Genomic DNA, 20,399 nt, shown 5'->3' with positions numbered 1-20,399 from the left:
GCTTTTAAGAGATAAACCTTAAAGGTGATGAGTGCTTTTCTCTATGTGGCAGATTTTATATAGAGGGGAATATTCACAGTCTTCCATTTGGTCTCAAGAAGCAGTTTCTGTGTGTGTAGATTTGTCCCATCTATTTGTCATATTGTTGGGGTTTGGTTGTGGGGTTTGGTTGGGTTTTTTGTTTGTTAATTTCCATGTCATTTTATTCACATAGTAATGAGTCACCTCTAAGAATGTTATCTTGTTTATGCAGCCCCATGTCTTTAAGTATGTTGCTGCAAGGTTTTCAGCCTCTGTAGGAGCCTCTGAGATTGAGGCAGAGCCCAAGAAGGGATGTAATGTGCGGTGGATGAGCTTTTGTGTTCCTCTAAATTCCAAAGGATGTGAAAGGCTGACACAAATCTCATTGCATGGAGGAGAGTGCTGAGAACAGTTCCTCTCTGTAGTTTCCCTGAGTAAAACATGAGTCCTTACCCTAGGTGAGCTGAAGGACTCTCAATATTAACACCTAACCACAAGGTAAACAGTTTGTCTGTTGCGCATGTTGAAGTACGCCTTGGGTCCATGGTGTGTTCTGTGTGAGCTCTGTTCCAACAAGATGTCAAAGCAGAGTACTGATAGCTGCTCTGTGGCTTGTGTCAAAGGAGCTTAGTTGTCATATTCCTGGGTCAAAAAAATTCTGTCAACACTATAATTGTTCCCTTTGGCAAACTAAGCAGAGAATAATAATTTTAAAAAAGGACATGAAGATTGAGCCATTATAATCTAGAAGTGCTTAATAGGAAATTAAGGCATGTAAATACAATGTCTATATTTCTTCTGCCTGTAAAATAGTGTACTGTTTTTGAGATGCAGCTTTGTGATTTTAAGAATTGCTAAGCCAGCTTTTCTCACAAGCCTGAAGAGTTGTATATGCTTAAGAAGCTTTATATGCTGTATAATAATGTAATTATTTTAAATTTACTAGATCAAAGCTACAGATGGTTTTGTCATTAGTACAGGTTTGCCAAAACCTCAGCCTTGCATGTACCTCATTTTATAGTTATCAGGCCATATTATAGGTACCAGACAGTGACACTACAGCTGCCAGGTGACTGGGAGAACATAGAAGGTCAGTAAATGTTTCAGCACAAATATTCAGCAGATATTTTCCTGTCGATGTTTAAGAATTTGTGAAACTACCTAGATTTAAAAAGAACCCCTAGATTTTTAAAAAGAAACAAACACCCTTAAAACATTATATTTTTTCTTCCAAAATGTAGTTAGTCTGATTGATTTTTCTCCAGCAACAAAGAGCATTTGAGAACACTTCTTTTCCAGTTAGTTCCCAGGAATGGTCTGCAACTTAGAGTGACGCCACCCATTTTTTTAATTTTTTTTTTTTTTTTTGTACCACAGAGGCAATATTCTGCTTCAGTAAAGAGAGATACTTTAACAAATTTCCAAGAAAATTGTTTAAAAACATGAGTGGTTTTACCTTTGCTTCCTAGTCCTCTATCCATCTATTGCTGAGTTAAAGTATTTCTCATACTATTCTTTGTTTAGAGTTGTATTTGCTAACACTTAGACTTAAAATCACTTCTAAAAATTAAATTTGTATCAGAGAAGGTTTCCTGATCACTTGATTGTAATAAGCTATGGATAGATATGAAAATATTAGTAAGCACAGTAAGTTATGCGTATATATATGTATATATATTAATCTACACTGGCACGTGCACTGGAAGCTCTTTCCGTAATAGCTTCAGAGTAATAGTGTCACATTCAATTTTTTCAAAGGCCAGATACAAATTAAGCTCTTGACAAAAAGGTTTTCACAGAGGTGACTGATGGTTATTTCTAGACTCTGTCACCAACCATAATAAGCTTTTACTAGTTAATTGTGGCCCTACAGACAGAAGCAGATATGATGCTTTCTGCTAAAGATGGTATCAATTTCATTCCCTTCGATTTTTATATTTTTCTCATTTATTCTTACCCGCTATTTATTGGCACAATTTTTTAATAATCATGATCCCAAAGAACTGCCAAAAATCTAATGAGACTGGCAATAAGGTCCAATCCAAAGGCTATTAAAATCAGTAGAAAGAAAATTTCCTAAATTTCAGGTGGTTTTATGGATCAAGTATTTCCAGCAGGACTGGCTATGTATTTTGTTCACATGATTCTTAAAAGTGAAGGGTAGTAACCCACTTAGATCCATCCTTTCAGAAAAAAAGTGAGTCCTAGTATTATCTCCCTTCAACAATCTCTGGTGGGCTGGAAAGCACCTGGCATCAGCCACGTTGGCTGGCAGTGATGTTAAAGGACTTAAAAATACATTAGGTGTTAACATCTCAGCAAATAACCAAAGGCAAAAAAACTGCTCTTGTGCTTGTGTTTATGGTTTATGTTGTTCTCTATTTTAGGGTGATATAATGTGGTGGAAAAGAAGTATAATATGGAAAAATGTAGACTGTAGAAAGAGAGATTGCTTGTAATAAACCGCTTAGTTTTAAGCATTGCAGACATTAAGTTTTGTAATGTTGGCCCACAGCCCCAGCTGCCTGTGAATTCAAGATGAATTTAGCTTGTAGATTCTGGAAAAATGAAAAATTGCTTTAAGCACATTCCTTTCCCCTGCATTTGTTCCTGACCCAAAGACATTGTAAAATACTCTATCTTTAAATAGCTTTCAATCTGAATAGCAACTTCTATGGTAGTTACTTCTATCTATGTGTTCTTAAGATCATGAGTGCTATACTTTGTTTTGGTAAATTGCAGATTAATGTGCTGTTTCATTAAACAATTTTCATTTAGGTCACTGGTACCGATCAGCAAGTATCCGAATTGAGCGTGGGGGAGAGGAACGTGACCCTGGACTTCAGCACACAAGGTAATTGTAGCATCAAGTTTGTCTACTTGAGATTTTTGAGTGGACTTTTCCTTCTCTTCTGCCCTTCCCAATGGAGAAAAAAGCATTTGCTTTCAGATTGTTCGTGGCAAGAAGAACCTTTTCACAGTTACAAACTGATGTGGCTGAAATGCACAGGAGAGTTTTGCTCAACAAAGCATGCTCTGTAAAGCCCTTTGAAGCAGATACGGCAACTGTCATTTCTCTTTGAAGACTTATGCACATAACTGGCTGGTTTTTTCTCATTGTCAGAAACCATGGGTGCCTTCCTGGTAGTCCACATGTCTTCCCCTTAGTTTCCTGCATGGCTTCCAGAAGCCTGAATAGGAAGCTTGCTGCCTGAAGTGTAGATGTTGTGAATGCAAGTAGATGAGTAGCAGCACAGAGCCTGTTTATTTAAAATCTAAAAGTTACTAGAATAGGCCTCCTTACTATGTCTGTTGATATGGAGAGCTTTTTAAATGTTACAGCCTCAGTGGATCACGAGATGTGGAGCAGTTTGTATGAAATAATTATCTTAGTAAAACTGCCATTATGTATTTCTTCCACATCGTGTTCATATCGTATTAATGAATAGACTGGCAGGTGTTCTCAGTTAGTGCACTTATGGGCAGAGAGGTGGTGGCACAGTGGTCCAAGAAACAGTCCTCTCTCACCTAGCATCCAGAACGGGACTGACAGCTTAGCAGGTAAGTGAGGAGCATCTGTTCCTACACAGAGTATCTGTTTCGTGAAGAAGGATTTCAGATTCCAAAGCAACCAGTGGTCACCTTTAACTACTGGTAAACATTACTTTCTTTTTCTTTTTAAATCCTGGTGTTTGACAGCTGCAATGGTGTGTGACAACTGAAGGTGACTAGTTTTTAAGTGCTGCTGTTAACAAGGGCTGTGTCTACAGAGCTAGTTCCCAAAGTTCGTAAGTACGTTTGGACTTCACATCCACGTGTGAAAAGCTAAATCTTAAGGCCAGTACTAGAGTTTTGACTATTGGGAAGCAGTGGACCAGCTCTCAAGCCAGGGTTTTGACATTACATACCATGCTGTGTGCACATGAAAGGGAACTAGGAAGGTCCTCAGGCATGTTTTATTCATGTATAATCAGTCAGGTGTCACCATTCCGTGTCTTTTGAGCAGTGATTGCATCTCATCTGCTCAGGCCCCTCCTCCTGCTGTCTGTATTACCAGAAAACCCATGCCAGGGGATAGAGTAGAGTAGTAAGAAGCTGTAAATACAGCTTAAGGCCCTTAAGTCCAGGTAGCAAATGGTACAAACCATCGCAGTCTAGTTATCAATTAAATCAAATCAAACCAGAGAGGATTTGAACAGCAAAGATCTGTTCTCTGAAGACAGGCACAAACTGGATGCTTTCATTTATCTATACAAACTTCATAGATATTTCAAAGCCTGAGTTAGGGAATATGTTGCAAAGAATCATCTAATTGGGTAAGAAATGTTTGGGGACTCATCACAAATATAAATGGTCTGATAAACCACTGCAGCTTTGCGCTAACACATAATAAGCGGTGCATATTATGCATTTTTAGCATAATGTAGATGTATAGATGTATTTCCGTTATTGATTATTATGTCCTTTTTTGCAATCTTATGATTGCTTTGTAAGTGTTACAAATTTATTTCCTGGAAGCCCCAAAAGAAAATAGTTGTTTTGAGTAATTTTATGTAAGAAGAAAATGTCCTTCATCAAATCCAACCTCATGAATATTTGATTTTCATTTTGATAGTTAATTTCCCTATACTGTAGAAAGCTTTCTGCTTCCTGGATGCCAAAACATGGGAGAACTTAACAAACGTTCTCCAATTCACTAAAAGATGCTATTTTTCTATTCCTGAACAAAACAGTTAAAATACATTTGTCTCATCAATATGATTAGCAACAGCTGTTACGCAAAAAGGAATAGAATTATGTAATTTGTATTTTGTAAATGTTTTGATTTTTAGATGTAGAACTTCACGGAATTCCAGTCTGATATGGGAAAAGTGTTGTCTGTATTATTGGAGCCTGGAGACTGGATCATCTAGTTTTATTTTCTTTATTTTTGTCATGACTGTGGGAATAATGCAGAGCCAAATACTTATTTTCATACAAGGAGTCCTTTTCATCTGTAATGTGTATTTGTAGACATGACAGAGGAAGCGGTAACACTCTCGATTTTTAATACAAAGGGCTTCAAAGATGATGTGACCTTGCATAGAATGTTTAGCTTCTATCTGAAGTGTGTGTGTCACATATTTTGTGTGCCAGAGATGTTATACGATGGTGAATTCTCATGTGTAAAGAACTTAGATACATGCTTCAGGGAAATGTTCATTGATTACAAAGTGTTAGGTGCAAAGCTAATATTGACAGTAGTGATAGAATTAAAGAAGAAGAAAATACTTGAGGACAGCACAAACTCTTTGCTGAAGGACACTAGAAACAAGTAAATGACCAGTCTTTTTTGCTTTGGCATTCTGTCATCTGAAAGCTTTTGAGTAGTTATTGATGTACTTGCCAATTACTAAATTTAAATCAGTATATTGAAAACGGGGCCGGGGAGGAATGGAGAGGGGCAAGAAGTCTTGATTTCTTTCTGAATCTCTTGGTTTGTTTGCAGTTTCTGTTGAGAGCACCTCTTTGATAGTCTCAGAAGATGTTGATATCCCAGACCATAGCTGCTCCTCTGAAGATCTTTGTTCGCTGGAAGTTCAAGGATCTCTCCATTCTGCAGATCTTTCTCCCTACTGTACAACCCCCAAAGGGGCTACAGACCAGAGCCGCAGCACCCGCTGCAGGTTCCACAGAACTCGCTCAGAGGGTTTTCCTGATGAGGATGACAGTCCCCACAGCCAAGCCTCTACAGACAGGTCTCAAGGACAAGAAAAGAATTGTGCCTGTGGCAGGTCCTTGGACTGTTCCTCAGAGAATTTCAGCCCCTCGGAAAGAGAACTGCAGTGTTCTGCTCAAAAGAGCAATGCCACGCCGCCTTTGAAACAAAAGAAAATCTGCTGTGCGGTCTTTAGCCAGCCTCCTGTCCCTTCCCAGACCTCTCCCTGTTTTGGGTCTGCAAATACTTCATCGTACGCAAGCAGCCACGAGAGTGCTGTCCGGCACCATCCCGTTACAAAATACCGAATTTCAAATATAGTCCGATCAACTAGTGACCCTGTATCATGTTCGTCCCATACAGAAGGTAGGTGTAGGACCACAAGGCTGACAGAGCATGGTATGCTCTGTCTATCAATCAATGATTGGTATGTGATTGATGCAGCAATTGGTGCTGCTGGGAATTATATGAAACGTTCCGGTGAAGGTTGACTTCCGTGTGAAGGGTTTAGTTCCATGCATGAAGATTTTTAAGAATGGAAATGGGAAAAGTGACAGAGGGAAATTAATTTTGGCTTTTCTAAGTTGTACCAGCCTTTCTGCAGAGCTCAGAAACCTCTCTCTTGAGTAGATGCTTCCATCTCTCTGTTACTGTTACACTGAGAAGCTAAACTAAGAAGTTGAATGGTAGCTGGGTTCTCTTTATGAAACGATTAACTGAGCTGTGACGCTTGTAATACAGCAGGTTGTGTTTCCTGAAGGTGACGCCGACATTGACAGTATCGGTGCATGTCAGAGGCAGCCAGAGTGTGACAAGTTGGACCGTACGGGGAGAAGTTTTAAAGGACAAAGAAATGAAAGATGAGGCGCATGACAAGATGATAAAGGAAAGGAAAGCTTTTGAGTGTCGTGGATAAACATCTTCTATTATGAATCTCCTTTTAGACAAGTAGGGAAGAAGAGAGGAGATGTTGTTAGCTAACTGTATTTTCATAAAACTCAGCTTGTTAGTGGAAAATAAATGTTTGCTTTAGTAGAGAATGGCTTGATCAAATAATAGCAGGAATGTAGAACTGTCTAAACCATTTGAAAAGTGCGGGTTTTACAAAAGGATGTAAGCTGTTTAGAAGTAGTTTGAAAGCTGGAGAAGTGGTTTGAAAGTAAAGATTAAAAGCTTTGTAAGATGTCCTAGATTGTGCTGTTCCAGATGCATTCACTGGGTTTTCTAAGGGATCTAGAGGAAGAATCATGTGACTAGCTCAAAACAAAAGTAGACAAAATGCTGAAATAACTGGTTTAATTTAGGAAGATACGTTGGTTCTGTTGCACTTTTTGCATCGTTATTCTGTTTCTATGAATTTCAGAGACCTCCTACTTAGCTCAATAATTGAATATCTTTTACCTTTAGAAATCTAGCCTCAGCATCCTGTTCAGGAAACGTGAATCTTTAATCTAGAAGTCTGCATTTTATAAAATTTACTCTGCTAGGATATACGTGCTGTGAAGCTGCTGTGCAGACAGTAAGTAGGAATTTCTGAATCCTTTCTACTGTGCCAAGGACAAGAAGAACAGCCCTTTCTCTTCTGGATCACGCTCTGCAAGTTTTCCATATTGTGCTCCATATGCTATCTGAGTTGTGTTTGAGAGCGAGCTTACTGTAGGCAGCCATATCTACGTGTTCTAACTGACTGCAGGGACACCTGGTAGAACAGATGCTCTGCCTTCATTTTTAACATGCCCTAAATACATCTATCATCTTTTCTGGAGAAGTGGGATTATGGGAATTAGTTTGACTAATTTCCAAGTTCTTAGCCCTATGTGAGTCAAGGGACACGCGTTGAGCATTACTGAGATGTAACTGGGCTTAGCAAAGATTCTAATAAAGGAGCAGAGGTGGTTCTAGAGATACTGATGTACCCACAGCAGAGGGGGGGCAAGAGAAGAAGTAACACGAAAGGAACGTGTTTGTGCTGACCTAGTTTGCCGTTCTTTTGCTGCCTACAGAAGACTTTAAAATCTTTCAGAGAAGCACTTGAGTCTAGATGTGCATTTCTTTCATTTATATATTTGGCAAACTACAATTTGCAAAATTTTACTTTGTGAAGGTTTTCACAACTTCACATTGCTTCCCCTTCCTCTACTTTTTGTTGAACTCTATTTGGAAATCATACATAGGTTAGAAGCAGCACAGTTCTTGTAAAATGTACCAGCTGTTTGTAGCAGCCCTGAAGCTTTTTTTTCCTTAGCTGTGACACACAGCTGAAGTTCTTTATAGTCTTTATAACTTTAAAAAGGCATTTGATCTACAGGTTTCATGGCTGGCTATTGGTATATAGATCTTGCTGCAGAATTCTAAAATACGTCCACAGAGTTGAATGACAGGCAAAGGGAAAGGGAAGCAACTGAGCTCCATCACCTAACCAACCCAGAAGAAAAAGTGTTTGGGGTTTTTTTCACTAACGTGCACTCATTTTTCAAAATTGTCCTGGAGTCAAGTAGGCTGACCATATGAAAGACAGAGCTGTAACTGCATATCGTTAATCCCGATAACTCATGTGATAGACATAGTGTGGATTTTGGAGAACTGAGGGGTGGGGGAGCTTCAAGCGTGTTCACAAACGGGAAAATACAGTGGTCAGATTGGTAAGCGGGGTTTGGTTTTGTCTTAGGACCATGTCTTTCTATGTGAAGAAATATCATTCGTTTTATCTTCTGATTAACCTCCCTGTAGATGTCAACATGAAGAGATTTAGAACCACAACCTTGAAATTTACTGCACAGAGTTTTGTTAAATGGGTCTTGAATGTTACTGTGATTGCACTGCACACAGGTTGGAACATAAATTATTTGACACAGGGATGTTGCACATGTGCAACAGCATATTGACACAACAAGCAATGAGATCTAATAAATCAGTAATCTGGGAATTTTAACGCTGGCATAAAACTCTGGGCTTTTAGGTCAATAAAACACAACTCGTGCTTCAAGCACATCTTGACATGATGGGGTCTTTATGGTATGTATGGGCAATAATTCTCCCATTCATCCTTTAATGCTGAGAGTGAGCTTATTTATTTGTTTTGAAATATCTGTCATTCCTAGCAGAGAAATTCTAGATGAAAGTTTAGTTTAATAAACGCCTTTATAGTCACTGCGTAGTCCCTGGACAATCTAAGTGGGGTGGGTTCACATGCAATCTCTGTAAGGAATAGTTCCCTCTTTAAAAAAAAAAAATACTTATAAATGAGGAGTTTGCATGTTTTTCTGTCTTTTTCCTGTAAAGTTTATCATAGCAAAGGAGGACAAAATCAACTTCTAGCACTGATAGATAAATAAACTTAACGTATAATCAAATATGATAGACTATGTGGCTATATCAGTTAAGTGCCTGAAAATTCAAGATAATGTCTAGTGGTGCAGTTTTGCCTGTGCCACAAGTACATTAAGCAGCATAATAATGGATGGGAAGAAAGAATCTCTGAAGTGTCTCCTCTTAATAAGCATGCCATCATTCACATGTTGCAGTACTTCAGCATAATAAAGCAAATTAAAGACAGAATAGTAGCTGTCTCCATTTCTTACAGATTTTCTATGTTTGTAACATACAAACCTTTGTTTTCCTTCATTTAATTATTCACTCTACCAGAGAGGATTATACCAGCTTTTCATTATAAACTGTGTCTGAAGGAAGAAAACCTAATCTACCTAGAAGTTCAAAATAGTTTGCAGTCTTGGAAACAGACGTAAACAGCCCTAGCATAAATGTGAGGGTTTATTCCATCTTGACTGTCACAAGCTTGAAATCAAAAAGACTGCACTGGTAATTACTGTATAGCGTGATCTCATCATCATTGATCCTTGTGCTGGCATCCCAGAAACTCTTCGTCATTAGAAGGCAACTGTGTCCAGAGCTGTTTGTAGGTCCTCTGTAACCACTTGTTACTGACTGGATCATCAGTAACCGTAATGGTCTCCTACCCATTAATTTAATCAGTGGTGGATAGCATTTGTCCTGCGAAGAATGAGAATTTATAAAAAAGGAGGTAGAAATATTGACTAAAATGCTGCTTTTGGAGAACTAAGAGGGATTCATCTTTCTTGGTTTTCCTGTTTTCTAAGATAAACTCTGTCTTCCAAGGAAATACAGGAAAGTCCGAGGTCTGCCCCTAGCAGGGAGCCTTCCGTAGCTTCAGCCCTTAGGCCTGAAATATTTAGGCTTTGATTGCTGTATAACAGAGAGGAAACTGTCAAGCAGGAACTAGATCTTTCTATTTGTATTTGTTTAACAGCTTATAGGACATTTTTGTGTATAGTATCTTCTCTTTACAAATGGACATCTTGAAAGTAGTATTTCTTCTGAGTAGTTTCATTCTGTAAAGGAGATAATAAAAGATTCCTGTGTATTTTTCCTTGCTTTGGGCAGAGGATAGCAGGGGCTGATTGTGCTCTTTCTGTGTCTCTCTCTTTGGTTCAAGGTGATAATTGTGCCTGGACTCCTATATGTAGCCAGCATGGAGATGCAGGATTATCTCCAGCTACATTAGAAACAGGTGAGGATCCATTTTCTAAAGCTTAATCATACAGGTGTCCTTCTTTTAGTCTTAAAAATAATTAAAAGCTTCTGATAGAGAAATAAGCTCTAGAAAATTTGGGGCAGAAAAATCACTTACTAACAGCATACATGTATGATGTACAACGCTGATGGAACCAGCCTTTGAGTGAAGATAAATGTTGCTAACGAAGTCCTCTGTTTTAGTTTAGCATTTCTGCTTTCTCTGTATTTCTTCCTAATCTCTCATGTGTTATTCACTGCTTATAATTTTCAAGGCCTAGGAATAAGGAGAACTTTATCCTTAAGGGGGGGAGGGGCAGGCCTGTAACATTACAAGTTCCATATGTAACAGTGAGTAGCTGGTGTTTCCCCCTTTCATTAATGTCAACTGAAATCCCTGAAAGTACAGGTACCAAAAATGTCTGATATTTGTGAAGTGCTTTAATTACCCACCCACTCATCCTAAATGCAGTCGTCCTTGGTCATGGGAGAGTCTTTCTCTTGACCCCAGGTTAAATACCATTTTGCAATGTTTCCTTGATTGTATGTTTTTGTTACTCTTCAGAAAAAAACAGACATTTTATGACAAAGTAAACACTTCTGTGACAATATTTGTTTTGCTTTTTTTTTTCCTTGTTTTTTTAACTTACTACTTTAAAGATATTCTTCCCCCCCTTTTTTAGTTCCTGTTTCTGGTTCTCATATGGCTGCCTCTGCTTGTCAGCGTTCTTTGAGCAGTTTCCTACCAACTGGAAAACAGAGGGATACAAGGAAAATTGATCTACATCTAAAGCCAAAGGCTTTGCACACAGTCTCAAAAGAGCGACCACACTCTTTAGTGGACCTTAAGGCCTACAAAGACACAAAAATTTTAGTGGCAAAATTTTTGGAACATTCAAACTGTAACCTTCCTCCAGAAGTACGTCATGTAGTGAACAATATACGATCAGTAATAAAATCTGATGAGAGACACATGGAAGAAGCCATCTTCAGTGCCAATATTATAGAGCAGGTAGGCCACTTAAATTCTAAAGATTTGTTCAGCTGTGATAGATACATACCTTATTTAAATGTTTTTACAGTTTTAAGTACTTAGACAATTCCTGCAAAAGTTCTTTTATAGTAACATGGCTTCAGTAAGAAATAATTACTATATATTGGGCAGCAATGCATTTTACACTGAAGCACTCAGAAATGCATTTCAAATTCTTCAGCTGGATACGGTAATAATCTAGGAAATCTATATGGAATTGATAATCATCCTCTCTTACTTATTTCCAATGTTCCATACACAAATTTGTGTTTATAGAAGGAGATACACAGAACTGACTTGGAGCTGCTGTGTTTTCAGGCAAATGTATTTGTACAGAATAAGCTACTCGCTGAAAGGAACAGGTAGATATCCAGGCAGGGCCACGATCTATCAAAACGGAACAGAGCAGTTACCCTTACTGCTGGCTAGCAGAATGATAAAGACCCTTGCTGTTTTTAAGAAAAAGAATTGAGAAATGGTGCTTTTCCAAAGGAAGGAATAATGCGTCTTTCTCACCTTGAGTGAGAATAAAACAGACGCAAGGCTTGGAAGGAATCCTATAAAACAAGGGAATTAGTAGCAGCAACAACTTTTATTATCGAATGTTTAATAATACATCTTTTTTGCAGGAAGAAAGGTGATGAATCACCTCTTGCTAGTATTGCTACCAGAATGACAGCTATGGAAATGAAGTTCCCTTTATGCTGTCAGATTGGAAATGCAGAATGCATTTAGCACTGAGTAACCACGTTCAGGTTGCCTGTGGGGTCTCCACAGAGTTGGGCAGAGGGTTAAGGATACGTGCCGGGGGGCTTTTTCCCCCCCTTCTGAGATACTGCCGTTCCTATGGTATTAGTCTGCTGATCCCTAAGTGAGGGCAACCCGCTAAGTATTAAAATAGGATGTAATAACACTTAAACAGCATGTGAGAGAGTGTGATGTGTAGCAGGAAATGTACACATTTAATAAAGCTTGCTGCAAGATTAATTTTTCTAACTATGAAGGAAAGCAAAGAAGTAGCACCGTTATCAGTTACCTCTGTAGTCACAGGGGTAAAAAAGCAGTACTATCATGACATACTTAACTGCCTATCAGTATGAACTTACATTTTAACATTGTTATTGCTTTACAAAATTTCTGGATCATGAAATCCTCAAGGTTAGAAAGTTGAAAACAATTTTCTTTAAATGAAAAAAACATCGTTTCTCACAATACAAAAGAGTTATTAAAAAAATGTGTTTATGTATATCATAAAACCAAAAACCAATGGTGCAATTTTTATCCTGTGTGCATTTCTTAGATTTAGGGAGACATGCGGGTTTTTCACATTAAAGAAATAATTTTAGTAGTTATTATTAATTAGTGAAAGTCCAGGGCATCTCAGCAATCTACTTAAGTCACAGAATTTTTGGTAAAATAGTTGTATAATTCAGATTTGTGAAATAGCTTGACAGTTCTATTAACACCAATATGTTTGTCTACCAGGCTTGCACAGTTTTAGTTCTCTTCCACCCTCAGCAAAGCTAGTGAAGCATCTCTTTCTCCTAAAAGAAACAGATGAGTTTAATTTGCTCCAAACTTATACTTGTGAATTATAAGGCAGAGCTGTCACCTTTTCCGCAGGTTTCCTTTTCATTTGTATAGAGAGAAACAAAAACTTGTTTGTGCCTTGGTTGATGCAATGCTAGAGTGCACATACCTCTCAAGCCTAACTGTGCCTTCTTCCAGCAGACAACTCAGCCCCGAGCAGTTGTAAGGACAGGAGAAGCGGGAGGGTCTCTGGATGGCTGCATAAACACACATCTCCTCTGGGAGGGGTCCATCATTTGATAACTTAAATGATATTCTAGGACTGAACCTGAACCTTTTAAATGGAAACATTTCTTACCCTGTTTTCCCTATTTTTCTTTTCCATCCCTGCCCTTTTAAACAGGTAATTACAAGTTCCCAGCAGAATGTGAATACCTCTAGAAAGCGACTTCAAGAAGATCTCCATCTTCAGAGCTGCGGTGCTCTGAGCTCTCCAGTTGCCTTCTTACGTAGGTCCCATCTCACTCGCAGTTTAGAGCGGGACAGGCCTCACAGTTTAATTGGAGTTTGCCGGGAGACCATCCTTTGATAATATTCACAGGTATGTGATTCCAGCAGAGAGAATTCAGGAAGAAACCAGGACTGGGAGAAACACAAGTAGTGGGTGACTTAAAAAGGAAAAAGTGTCTTCCTTTGGAATTCCACTTTTTTCCAATAGCAGGAGGAGAACACCTGTTTTTCTGAATGTAAATTTCAGCCCTGATTTTTGCAAAATTTTAACTGATTTATTAGTAAAGTCATAACAAATGTTTTCCCAGCCAGAAATGCATTTATTTCACTGTATTTATAGAAATGCTACTGATGCTGCCTAGCATTTCTTGAAAACCATTGCAAAACTGCCAGAGACTGGCTGTACAACTTCAGAGTTGTATTTATTTAATGTACCTCAAAGTGTTTTAACTATGATCAGTGTTTTAATAAAAAATATTTCTGGACTTTGCTTTTTCAGCAACTGATTGGGATAGAAATGTAAAGGTGATTCATATGCACATACAGTGCTGCTTCTAATCCATTTTTTGTGTCTTTCATGCCAGGCTAACTCATCTGTCCTATTAAAACTGCTCCCTGTCCCGTTCCTCCCCCCCTCCCCATGTATTGCCCTTTTAAATTTGGGGTTTATTTTTGCTTTGTTCTGAATGCTGCTGAGTTTATTAATGGAGTAGCGTACGCTATTGAAAACTGACGCTTAAGTACTCTGAGAATTGTGACCAAAAGTTGCATTAGGGAAGAAATCTTTGAAATTCTGCATTTCCAAAAAGCAGATTTCACAAGCTTTTTACAAACACCAAGTGATAGGAAGTTAGATGGATTTTTATCTAGCAGAGCCTTGAACACTTTTTCAAAAAGAATCGTTACTCCAACTAGTAGTTTTGACAATTGTATTACTAAAACATGTAGTTCTGCTGCTTTTATGATTTATATAACATTGATCTTAAAAAGCAAAATAAATGGAAAAGTAAATATCATTGACACTAATTTGATTACCAGCATAAACACAGGTCTGCCAGCAACGTCTTCCAGTGCAAGCTTCATCCTGGTTCTCTCAGAGGAAATTGGAAAGGCCTTAAACCAAAGGTTCTCATAAAGAACCTACCACAGGTTGACGTTTCAGGGGTTTAATTTTTTTGCAGCAGTGCTTGTCAGTAGCGTTAGTTTCCATTTGAGGTTTAATCATATACTGCTTTCATTTGTGTCACTCTGAGCTGGGCAGACATCCTGTGAAAAGGTCACAAAGGAATGTAGCTGAAGACAGGTAGTTTAAGTTTTACAGAATCGTCTATTCTAATGTTATAGTAATTATAGCATGCCTCTGTATTGATGTGAAGTCACAGTGACATCCAGTGGTGGCCACAAGGTATGCTAATTGAAAGCATCTACTCCTCAGATAATAGTGATACACCAATTCCTAACTCAAGAGATTAATTTCTTTTTTAAAAAACCCAACCATCTGTGACCATTGCAACTGCACTTAGATGAAGAATTAAATAGTCTTCTACTTGGATTTTTTTATTACGTAAACTTACACAACAAACAAAATAAGCAAGCTTCCTTTATTATTTCAGATTTATTAGTGATAGTAGGTTAATTCTTTCCTAAGGTCAGTTGCATGCAACACACTACTCCTTGAAGTACAGTCATCTAAAGCTCTTTAGTTACTGCATGGTAAGGCTTCTTAAGTCACAGTGTATTTTCTTCAAGGTCTTGGCCAAAAAAAAAAAAAAAATATAGACAAAAAATTACACCAATTAACATTTATCTCATAAGGAATACAACTTTACTACTAGGTTTTTTTATCTACACACATTCTAATACGGCTGATGGTGCTAGGTTATTTGTCAAAACAATTTACATTCAGAACACATTGCCTTAGGAATAAGAATGCTTTATAAAAGACAGAAACAGGTAAGCATGGCTTTCCCATTCTGAGCTAATATAAACAAAAAGGTAATATGCAAAAATCAAAGAAAAAAAAAACCAGCCCAACACATACACTACACAACCTGTGCAATAAGTTATCCATGAAATAACTGTTAAATCATAAAAAATCACAAGCATTAAAAATAAATATGTATCTAAATAAATATTTTGATTTTTATCTTGTGGCAATTATTCTTTATTTAGCATATGAAACACTTGTTACATGTTTATGTTAACACCTTGCCAAACAGGTTACACTTGTCATAACAATACCAAGTACTACAGTGGTTTTCTGTACATTAGAATCTAAAAGTTTTAACTGCACACGTTCCTTTCCACTGAAATACCATCTATTCGGCACCAGTTTTGAAATTAAGCAAAGCCATCATCAGTATTGGACCACTTTATGGGACTGGGATTTTTTTTTTCAACTTGAGGCAGCCATAACTTTCTCTAATTGCTTCTCTTTGCCATTTCCTGCAGTCTCATTCATCAAATATTCACATTCACCGTGTTATCAAACAAGACAGACATACATACATCACTCCACATAAAGGTTACAAATAAATATGTTTTAAGTTCTATGAGAAAAGAGTTTAGAAGATGTTGCAAAATACTGAAATGTTTTACAAAGATTTGTGTCAGTGATTATTGTCCTTGACCATCCTTCTCGTCACTTTTTGGCAAAGAAATAAAAAGGAAGGAGAAAAAAGGCAGAGACACCTGTCTGTTCCTTGTTTCGGAGTCCTCAGGTCAGCTTCAAAGCCTTTCATTCATACAAAATACAAAATTCTCTTCAGCTATGAGGGCTTCAGCTTTGATGGAATCATTGAGTTATTTTATTGCAAGAGAATCGCATGCTAGATGTATAGGGGTGTCTCTTGTCCGGTTAGGAGCCTGAACATGGCAGCTGGCATAGTCTTCATGTGAATCTGTCAATTGATTTACACAGAAAGTGACACAATTGTTACTAGTTGAAAATAATGCCTAAGGCCGGATCTGTCTCTCCCTGTGGTGGTTAGTCTATTTATTGTCCTGGTTTCTATGGATGTGAACGTCACCAAAGTTCTCTGGTTCTAACAAGCAGGTTTGTTGTCTTTGCTTTTCTTGTGTGGGTTTGTTGCTGCTCGGTTTTGATTTTTGTTTTTGGGGTTTTGTTTTTTTTTTTAATGAAGACAGGATGCAACATTATATAGCTAAAAAGATACCTAAACACTTTCTAGTGTTATACCCTAGTCCAATTAGAGTCCTTAGAAGCAGCACAAACATCTCTGAAAATTCATTCTGCTGTTCTGGTATTAACTGAACTTAGATTTTTCTTCTGTCTTCCTCCCTGTGGGACTGTCCTTTTGTACATATTTTCTCCTAACTGGAGTATGATCCTCTGAATGCAAATCTTAGACTGTATCACCTGATAGTTAAATGCCAGTCAAGAGTTTGGTGGAGCAGGTTCTCTCATGGCTAGTTATTTAAGTTCTCTCTACAAGGAGTACTGTGATAACTGTCAGAGGAATTTTACAGACTAACAGGATTAACGGCAGCAGGTAACCAGAGCTGTATCAGAACTGTAGTAACAGCTGTAAGGACCTATCAGACAACACAAGAGGAAGGAAGGTAAACTTTACTAAGTGATAATACAGACCGACACCAGCTATCCGCTGCCTTGATATGTTGGTGTCTTTGTGCTGAAAAAAAAGTGTTTCAGACTGTCCTCGTATGTTTAGTGAGATGTATGCAGCAAAGACATACCATAAACGCATGGAGGATCTACTGAAATCTACAGCTTTATTCCTGCCAACGTGCACGTACTCTTACTTTCCAAGTATCATTTCCCACAGGGAAACAAGTTCTCTTTGATTTTTAGCAAAGGACCTAGTGGAAGATCTGGCCAGGGTTGTGCATGATCCTACCACTAACGTCAGTAGGGATTTTGATAAACTGGAGGATCTGGTTCATGCGTTGCTGATTTCTCTAAAAGTACTGGAGAGAGATGTCGTAACTTATTCCCAAGGTAAGTTGGAAATGTTCAGTGGAAATGAAATTATTAAAATACGTACCAATTTGAATCTCTCAGCTCTTCAAATATTAATTTATTTCCATGGCAGATGCCAAGAAACATTTTCATAGCTAAAATGCTTGTGTGATTTCTTCCCTTAATTGATCAGTTTAATTCAACCAGTAGGTTGAAGGCGCCGAATCATGCTAGGAACTCTTGAAAATGAGTGAGAAAATGCAGTGAATGGGCATCTAACTGTTCCAAAAAATGTTCTGTTGTTTGTTTGTTATTAATGCTCAACTCCAATTTACTGAGGTTGGTGGTTTTGATACCACATTAAGACGCTCTTTTTCAACTGAAAAATACACTCTTCCAACAGTTTTAATTCCTTGATGAAGTATTTAACTGTTTTCTTACCTCTCCCACTGAATTAGACAATGCTTGTACTATCTTCTCATGAGCAGTAGCAACAACGCTTTGTCCGTTGATCTCAATAATACGATGTCCTACTCTTACCCCTCCCCTCTCAGCTATTCCACCTCGCATCAAGCTGCAAATCTGTCAAAAGAAAGCAAAGTTTATTAAAGTTTAGAAATGTTATAACGTAGCAGTTACTAGGATTAAATAACGAGTGGAGACACTGTAAGCATTCCAGAAGATACTTGTGCAAAGTATTAAGCAATACTGTGAGGTTTTAAATGTTGGTTTGGGTTTGGTTGGTTGGGGGTTTTTTCGTTTGTGGTGGTTTTTGTTTGTAATTTGCAGAAATTTTGATAAAAACAAACAATTTTTCTTTTCATTCTCATGGGCTGGGAACATATAAATACCTAACACAGTGATACAGGTAGCACCCATGCAAGAGAGTGGAGTTAGTGGGAAGAGAGAAGTTTTATGTACTGTTGGGATAGGAGAAGAAAGTGATTTTTAAATATTTCTGACTGTGCCATCTGGACTCTTTCTGCAAACTACCACATTATTCTTTCTGAATAATGGGGAAATATAAAAAGTGCTAAAGTAAAAATTAATCTACAACAGCAGTTTTTTTCACATGGAAAAAACCCTGACATCAAGCTGAATCCTTAACCCTGCACAAATGCCAGTTCAGGCTGCAGGAAAGGATGATGCCATACAGACACTCTATATTGAAAGCTGGCGATCTGTAAAAAGGGTCACAAAGACATAAGGAAAGATCTATCATCTGAATGACATAAGGAAGAAAATTTTTATGATCTGGGTGGTGAGGCCCTGGCACAGGCTGCCCAGAGAAGCTGTGGATGCCCCATCCCTGGAAGTGTTTAAGGCCAGGTTAGATGGGGCTTTGGGCAACGTGGTCTAGTGCAAGGTGTCCCTGCCCGCAGCAGGGGAGTTGGAACTGGATGATCTTTAAGGTCCCTTCCAACCCAAACCATTCTGAGTCTATGAAATGTGCAAATTCTGTTTCTTTTTGCAAGCTGCTCTCAGCATAGTGAAGTATGACAGCTTGTTTCCTGTGCCTCTGCAGGGTAGAAAAGGGCACTGTGCTCTCCCAAGCCGCTGCTTCTCTCCTTGTTTTACAGTGCTGCTGGACATAGGGAGCTTAGGATGAAGGCAAGTCACGCCATTCTTTGAACTGGCAGCTGCCGGTACCAGTAAAGAACTAGGCACAAGTTTTGACTTTTATGCCCCCTACAACAGGGGAATAATTCTACGAGAAGAGGTACGTTCATCAGGCATAGTCTCAGCAGACACTGCTACTTAACGTTATTCCGAGGTCACAGCGTGCGTGGTGTACAGGCAGGAAGAAAAATCCCAATCCAGTACGGGGAATTTAAAAGAATATTTCCTCCTCAGCAACAGTGTCTGTGCTATGACAGGGCCTTCCCTGGCCTGGAGAGCTGTATATTAGATAGAAATTGTTGGTAAATTATTTCAGAAGACTAAGCTCATGCAGCACATAAGGCAGATAATGTATCGCTTGAATCTCTGGAACTGAGCAGAGCTTAGCAGTGCTGAGAATTACCTTTTGTTTACTGAGAAAAACTTGCTCTTGGAGGAAAAGGAATGTGAGTGCTAGAGTATCCAGTGATGGCTCTTTCTGCAGTTACTGTCAATGGTTAGAATCATATGCCAAGAATTATTATTTGTTGAGATCTGGTAATTTGCTCAGAGCTAAATACGAGTATGATAAGATGTGGCTTGTGTCCCAGTGAGTTTGTAATCTACTTCAGAAACACAGTGTGTGGGGAGGTGGCCAGGCTAGAATATATTGAAGGTGAAATGTCTGTGGTTGACCAGAATCTTTTCTGTATGACACTAGCAGTTTCCTTTAAACTCCTCTTCACAAATAATGCTGCTGTAAAAAATGAAATCCCTTCTTACTCAACATCCAGGTTGTCTGAGATGGGGAGCAAAAATATATAGTTATTCTTTGTTTATAAAAGGCCTTTCTCAGCTTTCTGAAAAGACGACTTGCTCCTGCAGTGAGAGTTATCTTCCACCACACTATCTTAGTAGCTGTGTTTTACCTAGTGTGGTTAATAAACTGTTTCTAATGGACTTTTAGGGATAGAGGCACCTTCAGGACCCTTCACAGAATTACATCTTGAATTTCAATCACGTACAATATATTGTTTTGCAGGTAGTCTACCTTCTAATCATATAGCTGACAAGATAAGCTGTACTACATAGACCTCCTCTTTCATTGAAAGCTTCTCAATTCGTCTCACTGTTAGAATAACTGTTTGGTCCTTGCTGTTGGGGATTGTATGCAATAACCTAAAAGGACAAAAAGCAGAATGTGCCAAAAGAAACCCAGTAAATATATTTTTCACAGTATAAAAGAAAATATAGAGACAGTACAGCCAGCTGAAATAAAAGCTTTCAGAGCAAATGGAAATGTGACCTCTCACCCCACTGGCATAAAGGAAAAGATAATGGCTTGCCTATCTATCCAGAGCACCTTTCATTGTGTGGCTCTCAAAGCACTTTTAATACCATCAGTGAATTTCTTCTTTCTAACAGCCTCAGACATAGGAAGCGGTCTCTTCATTCAATGCTGTGATCCCTCTCGGGGAAGGGAGTCAGCTTCCTTTTTGTGAGCATTAACTATTTTA

At 38.3% G+C, this 20,399-nt stretch overlaps 2 protein-coding genes across 11 annotated transcripts in view; one reads left to right on the top strand and one right to left on the bottom strand.

The window, feature by feature from the left end:
* The window catches only part of ENTREP2 (endosomal transmembrane epsin interactor 2), a 130,179-nt gene extending 116,355 nt beyond the window's left edge, over positions 1–13,824 (top strand). For all 3 annotated transcript variants that reach the window (XM_075764242.1, XM_075764241.1, XM_075764243.1), the window contains 5 exons: positions 2,800–2,875; positions 5,510–6,085; positions 10,194–10,268; positions 10,954–11,282; positions 13,237–13,824. In XM_075764242.1, coding sequence (XP_075620357.1) covers positions 2,800–2,875; positions 5,510–6,085; positions 10,194–10,268; positions 10,954–11,282; positions 13,237–13,422 — 1,242 coding nt within the window. In that variant the 3' untranslated portion in view covers positions 13,423–13,824. The remainder of the gene's footprint in view (positions 1–2,799; positions 2,876–5,509; positions 6,086–10,193; positions 10,269–10,953; positions 11,283–13,236) is intronic.
* Positions 13,825–14,931: 1,107 nt separating this feature from the next.
* The window catches only part of APBA2 (amyloid beta precursor protein binding family A member 2), a 109,531-nt gene continuing 104,063 nt past the window's right edge, over positions 14,932–20,399 (bottom strand). For all 8 annotated transcript variants that reach the window (XM_075764231.1, XM_075764229.1, XM_075764234.1 and 5 more), the window contains 2 exons: positions 17,725–17,865; positions 14,932–16,243 (listed from right to left, as the gene is read on the bottom strand). In XM_075764231.1, the coding sequence (XP_075620346.1) occupies positions 16,172–16,243; positions 17,725–17,865 (213 nt within the window). In that variant the 3' untranslated portion in view covers positions 14,932–16,171. The remainder of the gene's footprint in view (positions 16,244–17,724; positions 17,866–20,399) is intronic.

Source organism: Balearica regulorum, chromosome 12 (assembly GCF_011004875.1).
Source record: "Balearica regulorum gibbericeps isolate bBalReg1 chromosome 12, bBalReg1.pri, whole genome shotgun sequence".
Taxonomy (NCBI): domain Eukaryota; kingdom Metazoa; phylum Chordata; class Aves; order Gruiformes; family Gruidae; genus Balearica; species Balearica regulorum.
This window is presented reverse-complemented; position numbering and strand designations above follow the sequence as displayed.